At 32.4% G+C, this 22012-nt stretch overlaps 1 protein-coding gene across 3 annotated transcripts in view; it reads left to right on the forward strand.

Moving 5' to 3' along the window:
• LOC149425137 (lachesin-like) overlaps positions 1 to 22012 on the forward strand; it is a 97403-nt gene that overhangs the window by 38353 nt on the left and 37038 nt on the right. For 2 of the 3 annotated variants that reach the window (XM_089650976.1, XM_089650977.1), the window contains exon 3: positions 17422 to 17555. In XM_089650976.1, the coding sequence (XP_089507102.1) occupies positions 17422 to 17555 (134 nt within the window). The remainder of the gene's footprint in view (positions 1 to 17421; positions 17556 to 22012) is intronic. The other variant, XM_089650978.1, reaches the window with a different exon arrangement.

Genomic DNA, 22012 nt, shown 5'->3' on the forward strand with positions numbered 1-22012 from the left:
TAGATTCTCTTCCCGTCTTCCCGTCTTTCGCTGCTACCCTGCCGTCTCCACTACCCCCGCCAGAATATACATACAAACTCGTAAAGACGGCGGACATCGAAGCGTGAAATCGTCATCCAAATGATTAAAAACGGCTTTCTTGCAAACCACTGGAAATATGATGTTTCTTTTTTCAATTTATTTTCAATCAAAATCATTTTCCCCTCGTGGTAGCTTATTATCTTATATTGTGAAAGTGATTCGTGGTTTTATTGAGCTTTTCTGCGGACCTTATCATGTAAGCATTAATGTTATTTTGATTGATTTGGCTTCATACGTTCCACAATCTTATAAATAATTCATAGACCGATCGTACATTCTCTTATTACATATTTTATGATAGCTTTGACAGTGAAAATAATATCGTATACAATATTTTACAATGATTAATAGATGATGTATTACGAATTTACGAGTACGTTGTCAAACTTGGAGTACAGAAAACACAGGTAAGCGCAAGTTACAAGTCGATGTTTATTTTTTAAGGGACCAGTTTAATAATAAAATTTTTGACGGATCTTGAAGTTTCAGATAGAAACACTTTGTTAATTCTAGGTAAAGGGTTAGGCTCTCGACCAGCAATCTGGGAGTTGCGGGTTCAATTCGCGGCGTGCGCAAGTAAATTTTATTGATTTTTTTTTAATATGTTTTAGGTTCAATATAATAGTTGACATAAATCTTCAAAACTGAGTTATGAGTTTAAGTTGCGTTATTTCGGATTTAATCATTAAACATAATATATGGCACGTTCTATAGTGGAAAATACTCTCAATGTCGCTGTGGTATAAAACAACAATTTAGAATTAAAACGTTATTTGAAATGACTTTGGCCATGTTTGGTAACCAGATCGGAATAGCCAGGTACTTCCCTACCTTCCTTTCCCCCATTTCCTTCCCCTCCCCAATATATTCAGCGTCACAACATACCCTAATTGGGGATGCCATAGACTCACTGGCTTAGACGGTTGGGAGTATTTTGGACTTTTATTCGATATTCACTAACAAAATATCATGGTTTGAGACAATTTAAGCTCGACATAGGCTCAATTTACGAGATAAAATAAGATTGTTATTAAAAAAATTAAATCATAATAAAAAATAAAATATGTATGTTTTCACAGAATTTTTGGAAGACTAGAAATCACGAATGTTTCAAGTAAGATTTAATTATATTAATTAAGCTAAACACATTATAACTAAATCTTCAACTCTAAAAACAAACATTACTGACCACTACCCAACATTCTACGGACACAACTTCTTAACCACAAATTCAAAAGAATACTCTAATACTGTTGAAATAAATGAAATTAATTACAACACATTAAACAATTTACTTCATTCAGAAAAATGGGACAACATACTATCAATAGCTAACCCAAATTCAGCATTAGAATTATTTTATAAAACTCTAGAAGCTTATATTTCCAAGAGTACAAATAAAATTGTCATCGCTAAGAGAAATTATAAAAAAATTAAGCCTTGGATCACTGTAGGACTAATAGTCTCTATCAAACAAAGAGATAAATTATACAAAGAGATGTTAAATTATCAAAAAGCCTGTCAAAAAAATAACACAAGAATTATGCCTTTCATGAAAACGAAATATTTAATGTACAGAAATTTACTAAATAGGTTAATAAGAAATTGCAAAAAGAAGTATTATTGTGAAAAAATTGATAGTGCAAAAAATGATACCAAAAAAACATGGAATATTATTAATGAAATCACGAACAAAAAAAAAAAAGTATCAACCGATGTCAATGAGATTATAATAAATGAAAATATTATAACTGACAAATCGACTATTGCAGAAAACTTTAACAACTTTTTTACAAATGTAGTAGATCAAATACTTGAATCTTCTAGCAAAATTGATAATACAATACCTTTAGACTCATCTTTACACTTAGACTCAACTAACGGTTCAATTAACTCCTTAGAATATTTTTCACCCATCACAACAGATGAAATTGATAAACACATTGACAGTCTAAAATCAACAAATTCTACAGGAATTGATGGTTTATCAGGTAACACACTAAAAAAAATAAAACATTACATTTTAACTCCATTGCTACATATTTTTAATATATCCTTAAAAGAGGGACATTTTCCCGAACAATTAAAAACCTCTATCATAATACCAATTCACAAATCAGGAGAAACGCACATATTAGACAACTACAGACCTATTTCCTTGGTCTCAAACCTCTCAAAAATATTTGAAAAATGTATCAAAAATAGAATAATGAATTACCTAGAACAAAACAAAATTCTGTCCCAAAATCAATATGGCTTCAGAACAAAACTAAGCACTGAAGATGCAATATTCGATCTGACTAAAAAATTATACACATCTGTTGATCAAAATAAAAAGAGTTTAGCTATATTCCTAGACTTAAGAAAAGCTTTTGATACGGTAAATCACAATCTACTTATTAAAAAAATGAATCAAATAGGTTTAAAAAATGATACACTAAAAATTCTTACTAGCTATCTCAAAGACAGAAAACAAAAAACAAAAATAGGGGATTTTTATAGTACTGAAACAGGAATAAAAAATGGAGTACCACAGGGAACTGTGCTTGGCCCAATTCTCTTTCTAATATACATAAACGATTTATGTGATGTTATAATCCCTGGTAAAATTGTATCTTACGCAGATGATACAGTAATAATAGGAATGGAAAATCCTGGCCTGAAACTTTTTTGAAGGCAACAAAATGTATTACATATGTCTCATCATGGCTAGAAAGTAATAGACTCTTCTTTAACTATAATAAAACATTTTACCTAACCTTTTCTAAAAATAGTAAAAATAAACCCCCTAATAACCTTAAAATTCGAATACATAACGTTAACTGTAATCAAGAAATATGCTCATCTTGCTTTGAACTCGGAAAAGTTGAAAAGATTAAATATTTAGGTATTGTTATTGATACAAAATTAAATTGGCAGTCACAAATTAATAATACCGTCTGTAAATTAAGATATCTTACATACACATTTTACAGACTAAAAGAAGTGCTCAATGTTGAAAAACGGAAAATTATTTATTTTTCTTTGGTGCAATCTTCACTCATATACGGAATAATAGGATGGGGCGGTGCGCTTAATGCACATATCAAACCTTTACAAATAATTCAAAATTATATCATCAAAGTTATGTATAGTCGGAAAAGAACATTTTCAACGGATGAGTTATACAAAGAATCTAAACTATTCTGTCTCCGTAAACTATTTATTTTGCAAACTATGAAATACATCTTTAAAAACAAAAATAAATTCGAAATAAATGAAAACAGAACCAACATTAGAAATAATAATGTATTTTATACTCCCCAAACGAACACAAAACAAATGCAAACACACTGCAGTTTCATTGGACCTCGTACTTTCAATCTTTTACCGAAAAATATTCAAGTGATAACTAAACTTCCTCAATATTTAAAAGAATTAAAATTATGGCTTTTCGACACAGCAGTTGAAACTTTTTTTATTTAATTTGTATCAATTTATGTTTCTCATAAAATATTCACCATATATTACATATATTACAATAAACACTTATAACTTCACTATACACTATTATAAACACTTTTTATACAAAACGCTTATACAAAATGTAATCTTGTTTTTATTTTATATGCCCACAATTTGTTTATTTCTAGGTACAATAAAATAATAACTTAAATATATTACCCACGCACAGGCTGCGCCTTAGTGGGTTCCCATTATTCTTATTGATTTATATAATATTGTATGTAATTAATGTAAAAATTGGGAAAAATAAAGGAATTAAAAAAAAAAAATTAAAAAAAAGCTAGCTGGAGTTCCCGGGGTTGCCCGGGCTTTACTCAGAGGTTTTCGGCATCATATTTAGACAGTGAACTTCCTCGTGTTTTGAAGGTCAAGCATGCGAAATTTCATAGATATCAAAAGTATCGGAATAAAACTGTTGATGTGTATAGTATACAAATTACATCCGAAATACGCCGCCCGCCCGTTGTCCGCCACACGGACGCCCGCTCGCCACAGTTTAAAGACACTCTTCTTTAAATAAATAGATAAAAGCACAGAACCATTCACTTTATTTTTTACTTTGTTGCTCGTCTTTCAAATGGCAATAGATTCTTTAAAGTCTCTCAAATTTGTTTACGGAATACTTTCAATGTTGTCCTTGCATCTTACTTCAAAATCCTAGTCGCATCATGTCCCAGTAGTTTTGCTAGGAACTCCTTTGTGCACAAAATAGGGATGAAAAACCGGTTAGAATATAAAATCTCAAAATATTATTTAGTATACAGTTTCTGGAGTGGAAAAGCAATTATTTGAGACTTAAATTAATTATGAAATTCGTGGAAGCAAGCTTAAAATGAAGATATTAAAAGAGTGCCTTCAAAAAACTTTTTAAGATACATAATAATAATCTTGAAAATTGAACAAATCACTCTTCGAAAAATAATAACAAATATTCATTTTGTAATGCAAGAAAAAATAAACAAAATTTGTGAATTTTAATAGATACATATTCAACCCGCCATTATCTGAAGCATTAGTTTTTTAGCTTTAATTTGATTTTTTATGAATAATTATATGCACACGAATACACGTTAAAAATTGAATTTGACTCTCAGGATAGCCCTGCTGAAATACCACTATTCAGGATCCGAAACGTTTTTTCTTGATCCGAAATGTGTTTTGCTGTATTGGGTGACTAGATCTGAATATAAAGAATCTCCTTACCATCTTCGTCCCATCCTCTTTTTCTTCACACTACCTTCAGTCTCACAACAAACCCCGATTGGGGAAGGCATAGTTTCATTGGCTTCATACGTCTTGGATCATCTGGGACTCTTGTGCGGTATTCAAATTCAAATATTAACAAAGTATGCATAATTTATACTAACCGTCATTTTCTTTATGCGAAGCAACTGCTTTATTAATTTATTCATTCAATTAATAGTATATATAGAAAATGTAAGCCTACAAATTGATTACAAAAATAAACACTTGAGTTATTTAAACCATAATTACAGCTGGGCAGTACGTTTAAAATTGGCAACAAAAACATTCTACTGACAAAATAAATTACAATAACTAAATATTATGTGTTGTTTCTTTGTTGCCAAAAATGGTTTCATAATATTTGTGGCAAAGGGTCACGCATAAAGGAAAATTCCACACCAGTTTCCATTTCTTGAATGTATAATTCATCTTATCCGGTGTATCTCGAGGTCCGGGGTCATTACAGGCGGGTTCCATCGTATTTCCGCTCCGGCGTCGCAGCGTATCCGGGTGCTGGGCGTCGGCGTCGACGTCGGACGTACCTGATTGGTATGCCGCAGGCGTCCCCGATTGATTTCCGTTATCGCGCTCGCACGTGACCGTTCCACGGTTTGATCATCGGAAGAGGAGTGAGCGTCGTGCTTCATGGGCTCACTCGTCAGTTTTACGACTTTGATCCCGAGTTACAACTGTTGGTCGTAAATCAAACGATTCAAAAAAATATATTCTTGTTATATCGATGGGGTGTTTTTATCCGTTCGTGGAACATTTCTACGTAAAAAAACAACTTTTTGCGAGTCGTAAGCTGTTTTGATGAAAAGCTCAAATGTAGCTCGGTAAGAGGAATCGTTAAATCTAACATCGGCTCTTCACGACGATATCCATACGTTTTACGGTATGAAAGGTATCAAATGTGCTCATAATAATGTTCTTCGTATATCTTAAGCTTGTTTTTTTGTAAAAATTTTGGGAAAGAGGTTTTGTAAAACCCTTACGACGATGATTTAGCATTCTTGGAAAAAAATAATTGGAAAAAAATTACAATCAACTCTTTTGGACGAACATACTATACGTGTATCCGTTGAATTTTTCATCTCTAACGTAGTATGGAAGTTACTGGTATGATTTTCATTTAAAATTCTTGAAAACTATTTACTTTTGCTCAGCAACTATAATCATCATTGAATAAAGAAGAAAACTATAAGTGCTTTTAATAAAAATGTGCCAGTGATGTAGTACCTTCTAGTTCCAGACTTTTTATAACGCGGTCTGTCTTTTTTATACTTGCCTAAAAATGTATATCACCATCCTATTTGAATTTCGTAATCATGGTGAAACACAGTTTTGTATGAAAATATATGCCCAAATCTATTTTGAAAACGAAACACGCCCACAAAGCACTTCTTGTTTTTATTGTATGATATCAATGTCTGTTGGAAACCTCTATTATTTTAATGACAAAAAAAAATTAGAATGCAGTTTCTTCTCCGCCTTGATAAAGAATTATACTGAAGTGTTTATATTATCAGTGTTTTAAATTGCTCTAGCATTTTTATTTGGTACCTAAGGAAACCAAATTCTTTCTCACTTCAGTCTGGTAATATGTTCTTCTGTATTGGTCAGTTGGGCTTAAAGAATCAACTGAGCGACAAACGCAAGCATTGCGATAACCAGTATTAGTATAACTCAGGAAAATGTAATGTATATTTATATATCGTACCTACTTAGTACAAAACATAATACATGTACCTATTATATTATTAATTACTTATAAATAACTACTATAGTGTACTTAACACTCCTCTTCCAACCACAAGCCAACGCTTCCGGATGAATAGTATTGAAATTTCATAATATCTACAAACTAATAAACATATTTTACCCAATTTTAACACTAGTTTATACGTACTTGCATATAAAATATATTTTATACGTAAATATAAAAAGGCAGGTAAGCTGCTTTGAGTAACAAATCCTGACATCCATACCTACCTTCATTATCCTGTCTATTCTTTCTATTTTCTAATATTTCTTAACGTCTACGATACAGAAAAAATAACCACCGTATACCGCAATACAATTTAAATATTGGTGCTTATTATATACAAAAATTGCTTTCACAAAAAATTGCTTTAACAAACAACTTTAAAAATTGCAAAAACGGTTGCTTCTGGTGAAAAAATAAATGGCTAATACTGGGGCAGCTAGTATGCGTTATAAGTAATATTTTTACTTCCATTAAAATCATAAAGAGGGGAGACTAATAATAAAATCTCTATTTGATAATCCAAGGGAAAATCATGAAAAGATTTGATAGACGAAGAAACCGTATCCTTTGCTCTTGATCAGTCTTTTTGACTGATTCTGAACTGTATGAAAAACTGTGCGATGAAAAATGTCTTGATGATAGCAAACCTCTGATAATAGAAGGCACCAAAAGGAGATTAAAAATCTTTTATCATTTACTAATACTTACTTTTTAATACTGTCGCGGAAGTGATGACTAATTATATTTTAAAATCTACATGATTAATAAGTAAAACTTTAAATACGTTAAAAATGTTACGCAACTTAATGATTGTTATGCAAAGCTAAAACTATAGTGCTATCGTAGAGGCACTATTTAATCAACCGCAAAAAGAGTCGGGAGCATATAACCTTTGAACTTATTTCAATCAAGCTCCGAGGCAAAGTGATTATCTATTCAGGGAATGGTGCATTCTTCTAGTTCTATAAGAAATGCCCCAACATGGAAAATACAAAGGGTAGCAGCAGCACCCTCCCTCACGTGAAGTGACGGCTCCCCAACTCTTAAACTATTTTAAGTGGATTTTGCAAAGGACCGCTTGGAATCTTGAATGAAAGGGCGTGATATAGGAGACGATCCTGGAATCCTTATTTTCCATTTTCACCCCTTCTTGCATTCGCTTTATTGGGGAAACTAATTTAAACAATAAAAACTTGTCTTCTCAGCGTGACGTTTATTTTGTGACGTTATCACAATCTTAAAAATTGTTGTGGAATTCTTGTATACACATAATAAAGAAGTCGCAATAGCACTTTCATTCTGAGTGGATAATCAAAATTAGTCATCCTCATTGCTGAATTGCGTTCATTTGAAATTGAATACAATAAAATTTAATAAGAAATATTCTAAAGTTGCCAAAAGATTAATTACCGTTAAATCAACCATTCGCAACGCACGTGGCAACATTAAGATATTTGAATATTGGAAAAAGGTTTATTATTAAATCATATGCATCATAAAATTATACAAAACGTAATTGCCGTGGCCGGTATATTAACACATCACTGCTAATCACGGATTACTTGAAACATTTAAAAAATGTTTCTTAATAAGGCGTATTGACTTTTCAAAATTGATGTTTAGGTTATTTTGTTAGGGAAATTGCGAGAAGGTTATAAAGGAATGAAAATTAACAGTTATTTTATGTAGCGTTCAAGACCATAACTAAATACTTCAGCCATAATAAAATAATGTGGTATAAATATTATGCGACGCGTAAGGTCAGAACAGTGAAAAATTTTACTTATTAGCATAGATAATTAAAACAGTCTTAAACCATGCTCAAAGCCGGCCTAACCAAACCAACGTTGAACGGAAGTGCAAGAGTTTTAATTGGTAAGACCAAAGATATTAGAAGAACGAGATATGCTATGTTGGCCGCCGGATCTTAGGCGGAGTACTACCTAATTAGGGTACTTTGAACGGTATCGGGACGTGTACGCACAGAAATCTGTTCTATGTATTAGTGTGGATACCTTAGCGTAAGCGAAGGTGTGCAGTTGTATTGGTGAACAAAACCGGCGACACTCGGCAAAACAATTCCACACAGTATGAACTGCTCATAGCACATCTCGTTCTTCTAATATCTTTGGGTAAGACGGTATGGGTTGTAAGAGTGGAGATGGAATCAAATGCTAACCAATTATCCATCATAAGTAAGTAATAAGGTTACATCTAAACTATTATTATTTATCTGTGAAGACCTTCATGAAACTAATTCACTTGTTTATTTCTGATAGCTAAATATATTTTCAACTTACAGTTATTTAAGATTAATTAAACCGACACATTACTCATCACGTCTTAAATGAATAAACTTTAATTCGTCCTGGTCCCGTATCCATCAAAACTCTTAATATGGTAATGAGTGACATAAGTACATATAAAGACAGGTTACTCATTAAAAGAGCCTCCCTTCCGGGGGATGTAAATTGCGGAGGTATTTTCAATTAAGGTTTCCGAGAAACTTCCCTTGAGGAAGCTGTTGAATAATTATCTTGCGGTACTTATTAAAAAAACGCTTATATTTAGCGTAATAGTTTTCACCTGCGAACTATGCGAAGTGAGCCGCACAGAAAGTTACGGCTCCCTAGCCCTGGAGAAAACATTACTGTATTTTTAATTGTAAATAACAATATAACTATAATTTTTTCGGTGACCGGATAAATCATCAAAATGATAATTCATCACATATTTAAAAAGTTATATAAAGTCATGGAAAGTGATGAAACAAAAACATTATTAACCTGGTTAAGTAGGTGAGGTTAGGTTTAATTTTTTTCATCGTTTTTAATGACTTTAAATCACTTTTTAAAGGTGTATTGAATAGTCACTGTGTTTAGTTATTATGGAACCAATTTTTTTCATATTTTCACAAATTGTACGGTGTTAGACCATAGAAAATGAGACAAATTTTGGTTTTAAAAATAAATCAATACAGAAAATGCTTAAGGAATTAGATATAATAAGTGGTGAACAATGAATTTGTTTTGACAATCTACTACCAACTTGCTAAAGAGACAAACTACAATATGACAAAGACTTCCACAAACACTATACGAGACAGAAAGACAACATTAGACAAAAAAAAATTACAAAATCAAAAGTCATAACTGTTCACTGAATAAAACAACCAAAATACTGTACTTAGCTCCTAGTGAAATAAAAAATCTACCTTGTTTAAAAAAAATCGAAGAAAAGAGTAAAAATTATGTAGCAAGAATATAATAAAATATTGAAGTTTATATTAGACTATGTAATGATCTGTCCTTTTCAAAACTTTTCCTTCTCTTCTTTCTACGATAAATTTTCTTTAAGTCCCATAGGTAACTTTTCCATAAGGCTTTGGTAATGTATATCCGGGGTAGGAATATCCTCCCTGTCGTCTTTACACGCCTTTGCTCCTCTCTTTATTACACACCCCTTCAAGTGGGTACATCCTAGTTTGTCTACGTGACGTACGATCTTGAACGTACTCATTTCACGTGACGGTTCAGTATAAAAAGGCTTCACCGAACGTTGTGTTGGGTTTTTGTTTCTCGGTATAGAAACCTAGTTATCTATGTATGTGTGGTATCCCTCGGTTTTTTTGAGATAGAGTGAATTGAATCCATTACCGCTGTGTTTAAAAGCTATTTCATAAACCCTATTTTCTAAGTCGCCTGCTCCCCAACTAGCTACGCGATTCTATCTATCGTAGGGTAGTGTGAATATAATAAAGTGTTAGATTTTATATATGTGATATACATACGATAAATTTATGGTGTTAGTTGTCGGCGCCATCCATGTATATATTTTGGGAGGGAAAAGAGAGGAAAGGAAATGAATTTTTTCAAGCTAAGATTGGCTCCTCCTCTTTACCAAACAAAACCGATGGATGATAATTTGAACAAGGCGATCGATATCTGCGTGTCTGGATATCACAACCGGCCGGGTCTCCCCTTGTTCCAAATCGGCAACCGTCACGCCAGAATAAAGAAAACCAGGACTCATCACCAATTTCAGAACTGCCCCAACCTCATGCACCTCCAGGAAAATCTACTTTACTGAGTGTAGAAGGGGAAAACCATGACATCCCTTGTCACGAATCTAGTCGCGAAAATGTGACACGTAAGGTCCTTAGTTACGCGCCACCTCCAGAAAACGTTGTAACTTCCTCGTCGTCGGGAATTTACATCCCTTTCTAGGTCAATAACATAGATAACACACGACGATCTTGTCGACATTTAGCCTGCTTTTATCGATAGGTTGTGTGCCTACCCATTCAGCCAATTATCATGTAAGATATATGCAAGGTTTACTCGAAATGCCAAATTTAGGATGAGGACTGTCTGTATTTTAATATTTGGTTCCAGTAATTATTTTATGAAGTTACTAGCATCCTCGTGTATTAGGTATGGGTAACTTCTACTGAATACCTATCCTCTCAGGTAGGTATAAGCGGATAATTGGTTAGATTTTTGCATTTAATTTAAAGAGGCTGCCTACCTCTCGAAAGGTACCTGTTGAGAAAAGTTGTTCGGTTGGTAGTTTTATTTCGGAAATTACCATCTCCCTCTTTTGACTCTAGATTTGTCTTTGTGCATCCCAATTTGTAAATTAGAAAGTCAAACAATAGATGAAAAGTATTAAATTTTGTTCTGTCTGGTTGCATCCGATCGCTTTCTATTCGGGCGGTCATACGCTAGCAAAACTTCTCCTTCGACTGACTGTACACTGCCGTAGCCTAAACGCCTCTATCCCTCATAGTGTTCGCTGTTTCAATTGTACGCCAGTGTTGTGGTAGGTACCCTGTAGATAGGTATTTTTATACTGCGAATTTATATTGGTTGGCCTAATTTGTAATAGGTATTTTATGTTTCGTCGGCGATTCAATACCTACCGCAGGGACAACGTCATGATTTGATTCGTAATGTTTTAAAAAAATAACAGATCGGCAGGTAGGTAAATTTTCGATATGACCCTCGGTCCAAGGCGTTCCCCTAAAACAAAAGTTATCGGCCTACATATGAAAAGGTCGTTGGCTTGTCTCTCGCTCACAGCTGATTGACAGTTCGCCTAGCACATTCCTTTTAATGATAACATTATTTGGGCGGCAGGTGTCGTAAACTTAGTTCCTGTACCTCGGTTGTATCCGTCTTTTAAAGGGGTCCTCTGGAATTTAATAAATAATATTAAAAAAACTCACCCAGTTAGTCATCTCTCATTCTCAGCGTGAAGCTTACCTGGTTACACTATATAGCTAAATCACTTTAATTTTCGATCTCCTCCCTATCGGCTTCTTTCCTCATTTTAGCGAAATCCTTGCAACTTGTTCAATTTTGGTCCCCTCCCTACGCCTATAAAAGGGTAATTAAATAAATCTGTAAATACAATTGTACCTCCCTTATCTCTGTTGGGATTCGAACCCGAGTTTATGATTTGTTTGATTCTCTGGATTTCGGTCTCCGTGGATAGAATGCCATCTCGTCAAATCAATTCCTCCCTAGCCCGATTTAAAACTTCCTGCCTTTAAATACGTTCACTCTGTTTTACAACGCAATCATTATTATTATTATTTTCATGTTTTTAAAACAAGTAATTTAGTTTGAACTACATATTTACGAAATCACGTTTAATTTAACACATTTTATATTATAATCGCGATTGCCCAACTCTTAGCGCCCCTGGGGTGATTTTTCACAAAACGGCGCTCTACAAATTATCCAATTATTATTATTGTCATAATTATTAGTTGTGTTCTCACTGAGTCCAACCACTTTCACTTCACACAAACACCGGTTCAATAATATTTCACTTTAATTCAAAAAACCAACAAAGCTTTCTAACACCCTCTGAATTCACTAATTAACTGTAATCTCACACATCACTTCTGATTTGTATTCATTTCTCGGGGCTGTCAACGTACCCAAGTTCAAGACTCGACTGCCATGCGATCTCTTTCTTCCTTCCCGTGGGAACATGTGTACTTCAAGCCCGCCTGTCAATAAATCTTATCTGTTAGCCCAAACAAAAAATTTTTGGAGTACATTCATTTCGTTTATTTATGTGATTGTTCAAACCATCACAACTACATGAAGTGAATCTATTTTAAGATAAGAAAACTAGAAGTGCCTACGATACAAATTTCACCGCTGACTTAGTACCTTTTAGTTCTGGGCCATTTAGCACTCACTCACACATACTTGCCTGATATTGCATATTGCCATTCCATTTGAATTTCGTAATCATGATCAAAAACAGTTTTGTATTGGAAATTTAATCCCCGAATAGGAAAATATTTAGATCACGAAACACGTCAATAAGGCACTTGTGTTATTTTTAGTCTGTGTTTTAGACAAACAGTTATAAGTAAATGCTATAAAACCGATTAATTTAAGTGTTTTTTGTGATTGTGATAAATTACTTAAATATTGAATAAAAAACTAACTAACTATCTAACAACTACTCCGTTTCACGGTAAAAATAGTAGGTACATAATTTATCGAAAACATTTTTTCGGGAAGGTACTGTACAGAATAGTTAAGTCTGTTTAAAGGTATAAATTTAAATTTTTGTGTTTTTAATGTACGTATATAATATATATTTTTAACATCCAAATTCATGAGATGTCCGTAGTTAGTGAGTTTTGAATCTCGTTGTTGCAAAATATTATTTTATTTATTTCTATTATTTTTTATATACAGTTTGCATAAGTTTTGTTTACACCTTACTAGGAGAACCTGTGCTGAGGTGTTCGAATGTATTGGTAAAGTGTTATTATGCTGTCATAAGTAAAAACACATCGTTGTCCTTAAGCTATTCAAGGAGGATACTGTGGTATGATCTATGCAAATTAGTATATACACAGTTAATTCGTTAATTTACAAACAGTAATATTTTTTTGAAATATATAAAAAAAAAATTAAATAATTACACTGCTATTGAAACTTTATTCTTCTGGTGTTTCCTTTCATCAGAAGTTGGCTGTCATCAAAGCACGACCTCCGTAGTCGAACGATTAACCTTCCCGTTGCCAACAGTCGTAATCTTTAAAATTACTTTTCTTCATTTTTGTTTTATTTTGAGTTCTCTCGACAACCATATTAGGTTCATGCCCAGCCACAATCGTACATATATTATAATTATAATGTAATAAATACAATAATATCATGACACTAAGTTAAATTTCAACAAAAAACAAGGAAATTTATAAAAATGCTCTCCACATTTCACACAATAATGTATATTATGACTCTAAGTCAAATATCTACAAATACAAGGAAATTTATAAAAATGCTCGCCGCATTTCACGCAATAATGTCTACTTTAAAATTATGAATAATCATGAATAATGTAATTAATTAATTGATTAAACATCTCTACTCCCCACACGATGCAAACAATATAATTGGTTCACTTGGCAGTAGTACGAACACTAAATAGAGCATTCAACAGTCTATATTTGACAGCTAAGTGAAAACTTTGTCTAGTCATGAATGCTAAAATTCTGGCAAACTGGAGATGATTTGCTTCTGTAGATATCGACCTAAGGACACAATTATAAATTTGCTGATTTACTAAACTTGTGCGAATTGATAAAGAATACACTATTCCATCGCGCTTGAGAACTAAAACTAAGGTTAAAAATTGTACTATATGGTTTTCAGATATTTGATTATATTTAACAGTAATTCTCAATCACCGAGTAATCCAGACTACCTATTTTAAAATGGAAGAAAAGGCGGTGAAATAATGTATTAGAGAATATGTGAGACCGCACAAGAGTTCCAACTGCTCCCAACCGTCTAAGCTAATGTGACTATGGCATCCCCAATTGGGGAATGTTGTGAGGCTGATGGAAGTAAGGACTTGAAATAAATGGGAAGAGTAAGGTGGGGAAGTACCTAGCTTTTCAGATCCGGTCACCAAACACAGTCAAAGCCATTTCAAGTAACAACCTTTCAATTTAGAATTGAACTCTTTCTTACACCAGGGCGACACTGAAAGTATCTTCCATTCTGGAACATATAATATATATTATTATTAAATGAGTAATTTGTGAAATCACACAAATGAATCAAATAAAATTTACTTCCGCACGCCGAGATTTGAACCCGCGACCTCCAGCTGGATAGTCGAGAGCCTTACCCTTCGACCACGGAGTCCGTCAAAATGTTTTTATGTTTTCGATTTCATTATTAAAAGATAGTCTCTATAAGTTAAGAACTATAAAAAAATAAATATTCACTCATCAATCTTTTCAATTTGAATACTACGAGTATGCATCCACACCACCTGCAACACTTTCACGTAGGCACATATAACATAATCATATCACAAAGTTCCCCCATGCAACCTGTAGTAAGAGCAGTAATACTCCGGTTGACAATCGCCCGTTAAGTGGCCCCCCTAAGACGCCTTGAATGTACCTGCCGAGCAAGCACCCTAGTTAAGTAACTACCCCTACTTCTGGAGGCTGTACCAAAGGCTGACACAGTGTCACTTGCATCCCAGCACAGGCGGAAGTTAGTACGATAGTTGGTCGGGCTGCCAGATTTCAATATTGCAAATTGTAAAACGAGAAATTTGACTAAAGTTCCAACGCAGCATTATAGATTGGGATGAAAGCAGTTTTGTAGAAGGTTTTTAATGAAAATAACGTCATGTTTCTTCAGTAGTTCAGTTGAATTATTTCACATTCCATTTATGAATAGTAGATTTATAGAGCCTGCCAATCTTTTGACATTATTTATTAATTTATTGTATGGTAAAAAACACAATTGTACTATGACACCTCACAGAGAGAGAGAGATATTGGAAATCAGATAAATTCGGTAAAGGAAAGAAAGAACTATTATGAACTTTGGAGAACTATTAGAGAATTATTGAGAAATTATCACATGATATTAACAGAACTTAGGACGAGTTGTTCACAGAATTTGAAAAATGAATCAAATTTTAATGTTAAAATTCAAGTTCGACGGTTAATTACGTAAATTTCGGGTTCAAAAAAAAATCTAATAAAATGTGTGGGAGATAAGGTCCCATTAGCTCAATAGGTAGAGCGGTGCCCCGGCAAGGCAACGGCCCTGGCCTTGAGTCCTAGATGTGACCGTAACTTTTTCTGATTTTTCTGTTACAAATTTTCCTATAGGAATCGCTAATATTGTCTTCAATAATTAAAGATAATGTAACTTTAATGCTATGATGGCATCTTTGGCTTTGGCTCAACATTCGAAAACTGTGAAACTTTTGGTAAGCAACAGTTTTATGTGCGGCGCTTCTAACTCTCAGCTTTATTTGGTGGTAAAGTTCACTGGAAACAAGTGGAAAACCAAAAACACTTCTTGCTCTACGCATGATTTATGTGAACAAATTGTGTTGTGTAGTTTTTTGTATGTTTTTATTTAGTTATAAATTAATTATAACATTTTTATGTCTAGTATAAAACTTTTCACAACTTATTGCTATGACATTAAGGATACTTTACATTACATCTAAAACTCATTATTTATATTAATTAGGCATAACCTATGAAAAGCAACAAGGCTTTTAGCTTTTTTAACATCTGTCAGTAATTCATTAAAAATCTTAAATCCTTAAAAATAGAGATTATTTTGGGTTCCCGACAAATTTATTTTTGGAAGTCTAAAATCTTGAAATTAAAATTTACATTCTTAAACATGTATTTGGGGAGCATCTTATTTTTAACTTAAATATCAATATTAGGTTATTGTAAATTATTTGCTTTCTCATGCTTAATATCCCTAGTTTTTTCTGCATAATAATTATCTTCCAATACCTACTACAATTCAATACTGCTCGCATACCTCTATTTTGAATTTTTTGCAATTTCTTCATCTGCGTTTGATTGCACAAGAAAGGGAAACTAAAGCAATAATTCAAATGATATGCTTCTATACTATTATAAACTAATTTACTTGTAATATTTAAATACTGAAGACAATATTTGTGATTTCTAAACGAAAATCTGAAACAGAAAAATCAGAAAAGGAAACGGTCACATCTAGGACTCGAACCCAGGAGTTTTTTTTTCCTGGGTTCGAGGCCCAGATGTGACCGTTTCCTTTTCTGATTTTTCTGTTTCAGATTTTCGTTTAGAAATCACTAATATTGTCTTCAATATTTAAATATTACAATTTGAGGTTTTACTCAATAAAATTATTCCGAAAAATAAATAATTTACTTGTATTTACATCTAATTTATTCCTTATTCTTCTTAAAAAATTAATTTGTTGTTAATTCGGTTAAAGACATTAATAAATAGAGAAAAAAATTCTTTGTTAAATTAAGCATATTATGTTCAAACTTTAAAATATATGTATATAGCTATTTGACTAACACCTTACAAATTGTTTTAATTTTAGTCAAAAGGCTATCAAATTATATAATTTTAGTATCCCATAGAGCACTGTGCCTGGACCAATATTACATTTTATTCTACCATCACTTTTACTTGTGTGATATACTAAGAGAAAAGTTCTTTTTAGGATTGTATTTCAATGGTACAAAAGCTTGGTCATGATTTTCGACGCTATGTCAACGGGCCCTCTTTTTTTATAGGTAGCAGATTAAAAAATACGCCCTTAGGCTAATGCAACGCGTTGATAATAATAATATGATTTATGCTACTTATATTGATTTTGTGTGATTTCTTAGTCTTATTAATTAAAAGTTATTTTTTCTTACTGTCCAGCAGGCTTAAAAAAATGTGTTAAGATATTTGTTTTATGGTACTTGTTGTGATGTCTGAACTAAATGATTGATGTCTTTTGTTGCAGCCCTTGGTTTTGAGCCGGACTTCCTGTACCCGCTGGAGAACGTGACCATCGCACAGGGCCGGGACGCCACGTTCACTTGCGTGGTTAACAACCTCGGAGGTTACAGGGTGAGTGGCGACTCCGCCACCGCCAGGGTGTGTATCCCTTCACTTCTTGGTTCTGTTTGTACCCGCCTGCCAGCCCTGCACCACTCGGTCTCTCTCTTCACTCTCTTCACCCCTTACCGGGCACTTCCTTCTCTCACTCTGTCACCCTGTCTCTTCTCACTCACTCACTTGCTCTGTCTATAGTCACACACCTGCTGCATACAATTAATACTAGTGAAGTGTTGGAGGATGACTTTTAAAATGCATGATTAACATTTAAAAACATGTGTTTTTGAGAATCAAATATAAATTTACTTTACTAATTCCATAGAAGTGTTCTTCTTTATTCTGTGGTATGGAACAAGTTATTTCACATCGACTCATTTGATCCTATCAGTTGCGAAACAAAATTCAAAAACGTTATAACAAAATGAAAACTAATGTTATGGAATCAAAATCAAAAACCATCTGAACTATATCAGCTAAACCTTTTTTTCTGTGGAAGAGGAATTAAAAAAAGAAGAAAGGTTCTAATACGTGTTTGCTACATGTGAACATGTAGCATAAAAGTTTATCATTAAAAATAATCTATTTACCTCAGAAGCATTAAAGGTTTACAGGCTTCCCTTGAAATTTTTCTGAGGGCAGAATAAAAACGATTACAATTATTAGTTACAAAAACTGAAATTATTTTGTAGAATAATAAGAACCACTGGCTTATTCAGAATTCTCTTGGAAGACGGGCCTGATCAACAAATTTAACAGCATAGATAATCTGTTATTTTTCCGTGAATTATTTTGTGACCGCCGTATATTTTTGATATCTTGTGACCTCTGTATATTTTGAGTTTAGTTTGAGACCACTAGTTAAGAATTTAAAATAGAAAATTAGTTTTTGATGAGTTGATTATAAACATCATTTGTTTACTTAGTTAAATGCTGATATTGACTAAAATCGGATAATTAAGACATTGCACAGTATAATTTGATAATTTTGCATCGACTCTACATAAACCAGGAATAAAAAATTACCCCTTCCCTTCAATCACGGTCATTAAATTTTATGAGAGTTTATTCTCATTTCTGTCTAGGTTGTTTAGTTTTATTTGAGTAATATAATTATCACTCCATGACAAAATCCATTAAAAATTCTACCCTCCGGCACTTCTCTGCATCCACTCTTCTATCTTCCACTATTAGAGCACAAAGCACTTAGGGAAATGTCAACAGATATAATATCTCACTCTCATCTCATTTATTTTGGACCAGAATGTAAAATGAAATGACCCATGATGGCGAAATGACCCATGTTAATTTCAAAAGGCTTACATTATTTCAAACAACAGCAATATTTCGATGAATTGACTTATTTCACAGTTAAAAACTCTTAATGGATGTTTGTACACTTTTAAATTCAAAGGAACATTTTTTTGAGTATTTATAAACTTCTGCCAAAGTAAATAGTATTTGACCATCAAAATGCTTTTATTTCTAATTATATAAAAAAAAAGTTTATCGTTTAAAATAGTGAATGTTGGTAATGTACATTACACATAGACGTGTGATATCTTTTCATTCTACATTCTACAGCTTGGTCCAAAAGAGCAGCACAACTCTAAGCACTTGTGAATTGTACGTCTTTTATTGTGAAATAAGTCCGAATGTTCCAGACACGACTTACGGGCAATTTCACTCTCTTAACTTTCTTACTCTACGACTATCTCTCTTGAAATGCACTTTAGAGAAAGCTTTTTTCCGTAGACAAATAAACTAACTACTTCACAGTGTTATCCTCCTGAAAAATCTAATAAACTTAGTAAATATGTTAATATATTTTGAAAGTTCATGAAATCAGATACCTTAAAAAATTTTTACTTGTATTTTAAACAATTATTAAAAAAAATGATTTGGAATTCTTTTACATATTTTATGGGAGGATAATTCTGCCTCTTTCCTTGCACCGTGAGCTTGTCACCAGTAAATTTTAAGTGCAACTGAATGACTCAATATAATATTAATATCACCACTTCACACCTGCTTGAAAATATACACCACTTTAGAAAATAATGCACAAATGATTAGTCTAGCACAAATTTACCCCCTACCAACCAAAAATTGTTGTTCTAAATTTAATTAAATATTTCTTTGATTCGATTTCAACCAAAAATCTGTCAATTTTGAATTTGTGATGATTGTATCAAAATTATTTGTAACATTTTATTTAATATCATTCAATATTCTTTTTATCAATGAAACCAAAAATACGTAAGTACTATACGAGAGAAACTTTTTGGTACCTCCCAGATCTCCCTTAAACCTTTCTTATGATTTTCTTTCCCATTTCAAATACTTTTTAGTGATTTATTTTGTTTTCTCCAAAAATCCTTGTTTAACCACAATTTAAGTCCTTCCAAAGCCCCTGTTATACCACTCCTTGCACGAAAATGCTACAAAACGCACCGAGTTGCACTTAAGTTTTGCACCCTGTCACCTCTAACTTTAGCACCTGCACCTTATGCACACACTGGTTTGCGATGGTAATGGTATGAATATCTATATGAACTTTCACATGTTTGTACCTTTCTTCTGTCCAAACTATAATCATGAATTATTGCAATAGAAAAAAACCGTACATCTTACATGCATGAAACAAAAATTCATATTTCTTTTCAAGTTAGTCAAATAGTTCATTCGGGAAAATTTAATGTGAAATGTTCCTTCATCATTTTGAAATGAAAATAAGTTTCATGAAATTTCGAGTTCTGTGAAGTCGCATTCACACTATAAGCTTTTGATATACAAGCGCCTGGGTTTTTTTATTCTATCCGCGGCACCACCTTGCGACGACAACGGCGATCATTAACTGAAATAAAGTTGGGCAACTATCGCACCCAGGCAAGAACAGGGAATTAAGATGTCCCCCCATTTTTTAGTTCAATTCTATTATTTTTAAATCAACAAGGAAAATGGAACTTACTAAAATATTTTAGACAGTATGAAAAAAACTGTTGTATTTTTCTCTGTTGACCTATTTCCATCTCGTGCAGGGGGAAAATGTCAGATTAACCAATTAAAAATAATTGAAAATTCGACCTTGCATCGCAATTATATTCATTGTACTTGTATTATAATGATATTAGAACAATGGACTTAATTTTTTCTTCAATAATATAAAATTCACTTTGTGACGTCATTAAATTATATGAAAATAAAATACTAATAATAAAATACACAACAGTATTTAATTAAAATAATAGACGTGTTTCGAAACAAATTCATTCTTGGATCGGATAAACGTATACATTAGATTCGAAACCAATAGTTTCTTTGTTGGGATGAACGTATACATTGGATTCAAAAGCAATAGTTTCTTCGTTGGGATAAACGCTTACGTTGGATTTGAAACATATCTACTATTTTGATGTAATAGTGGTATACAAGTTTTTTTTTCAAACAAGAATAAAAAAATATTAAACCACTATTTAAGAAAAATTACAACACGTTTACATATTTAATAAAATTTATGTAATGTATATGTTATTATTCAATATAATTAAAATGTGCCACAAAGTGTAATTGTAATTATTAAAGAATTATATAATTGGTTGTAAAGTTATTTTTCAAATTGAGTATTTGTTTTTCTTTTTTGTGGACTTTTTAAAGTGTAATAATCATAATTATTGTTTGGACAAACACCCTATCTCTTTCTTTTTTCACTTGGATTTGATGATATTATAGTATAAGAATTGCACCTATTTTTAAGATATTGACATGGTTCATGTTTCTTTTCTTTCCACTGAACTGATTTGCACAGCACCTTGTATTTGATGAACTGTTTTTTCGAACAATCTGTGTATTTAGAAAAACAACGAAACCGTTTATGGATATTTGAATGCACAATAAAACATGATTTTTCCATTTTTTATGACCTTATTTATTTCAGTGCCAGGATAAAGGTTAAGTATCTAGAAATAAGAAAATGTTGGTCCACTGTTTCTGTCTTTATTAATTTTAATCTACTTCTAACATTTATCTAAAATTCTTGGAAGGTGTGGTAAGCAATTTTAAATTAAGGAAAAATAAGCTGTTTACATTGAAACTATTTCAAACTGTCAATTATTGAATTAGTTTTAAAGAAGAAATACTTTAGGTTAAGATAATAGTCAAGGTGGAATAGTTTAATTTGTTTCACGATTAATGATAGCGTCACCACTGAAATCAAAACATTGGTGCCAATTTTTATACAAAACCTAAAATTGCAAAGAAGTAACACAAAATCATCCGTATTTAAAAAAAATTCTTTGTTTAGACTATCAGAAGAAGAGTATCTTGTATTTGCTCTAAAAGATCAAATTTTTAAATTTTACATAATTTATTTGTGACATGATAACAATGCTTGATAGTTATACGATAAACACTTATTTTAAATTATTGAGCAAAATATAAATTAACCTGTTATGAAGCTGTAACACTTACATGATGTAAAAAAAAAATTGTAAAAAATG

This window comes from Hesperophylax consimilis, chromosome 3 (assembly GCF_061612785.1).
Source record: "Hesperophylax consimilis isolate HC1 chromosome 3, BYU_Hcon_1.0, whole genome shotgun sequence".
Classification (NCBI taxonomy): domain Eukaryota; kingdom Metazoa; phylum Arthropoda; class Insecta; order Trichoptera; family Limnephilidae; genus Hesperophylax; species Hesperophylax consimilis.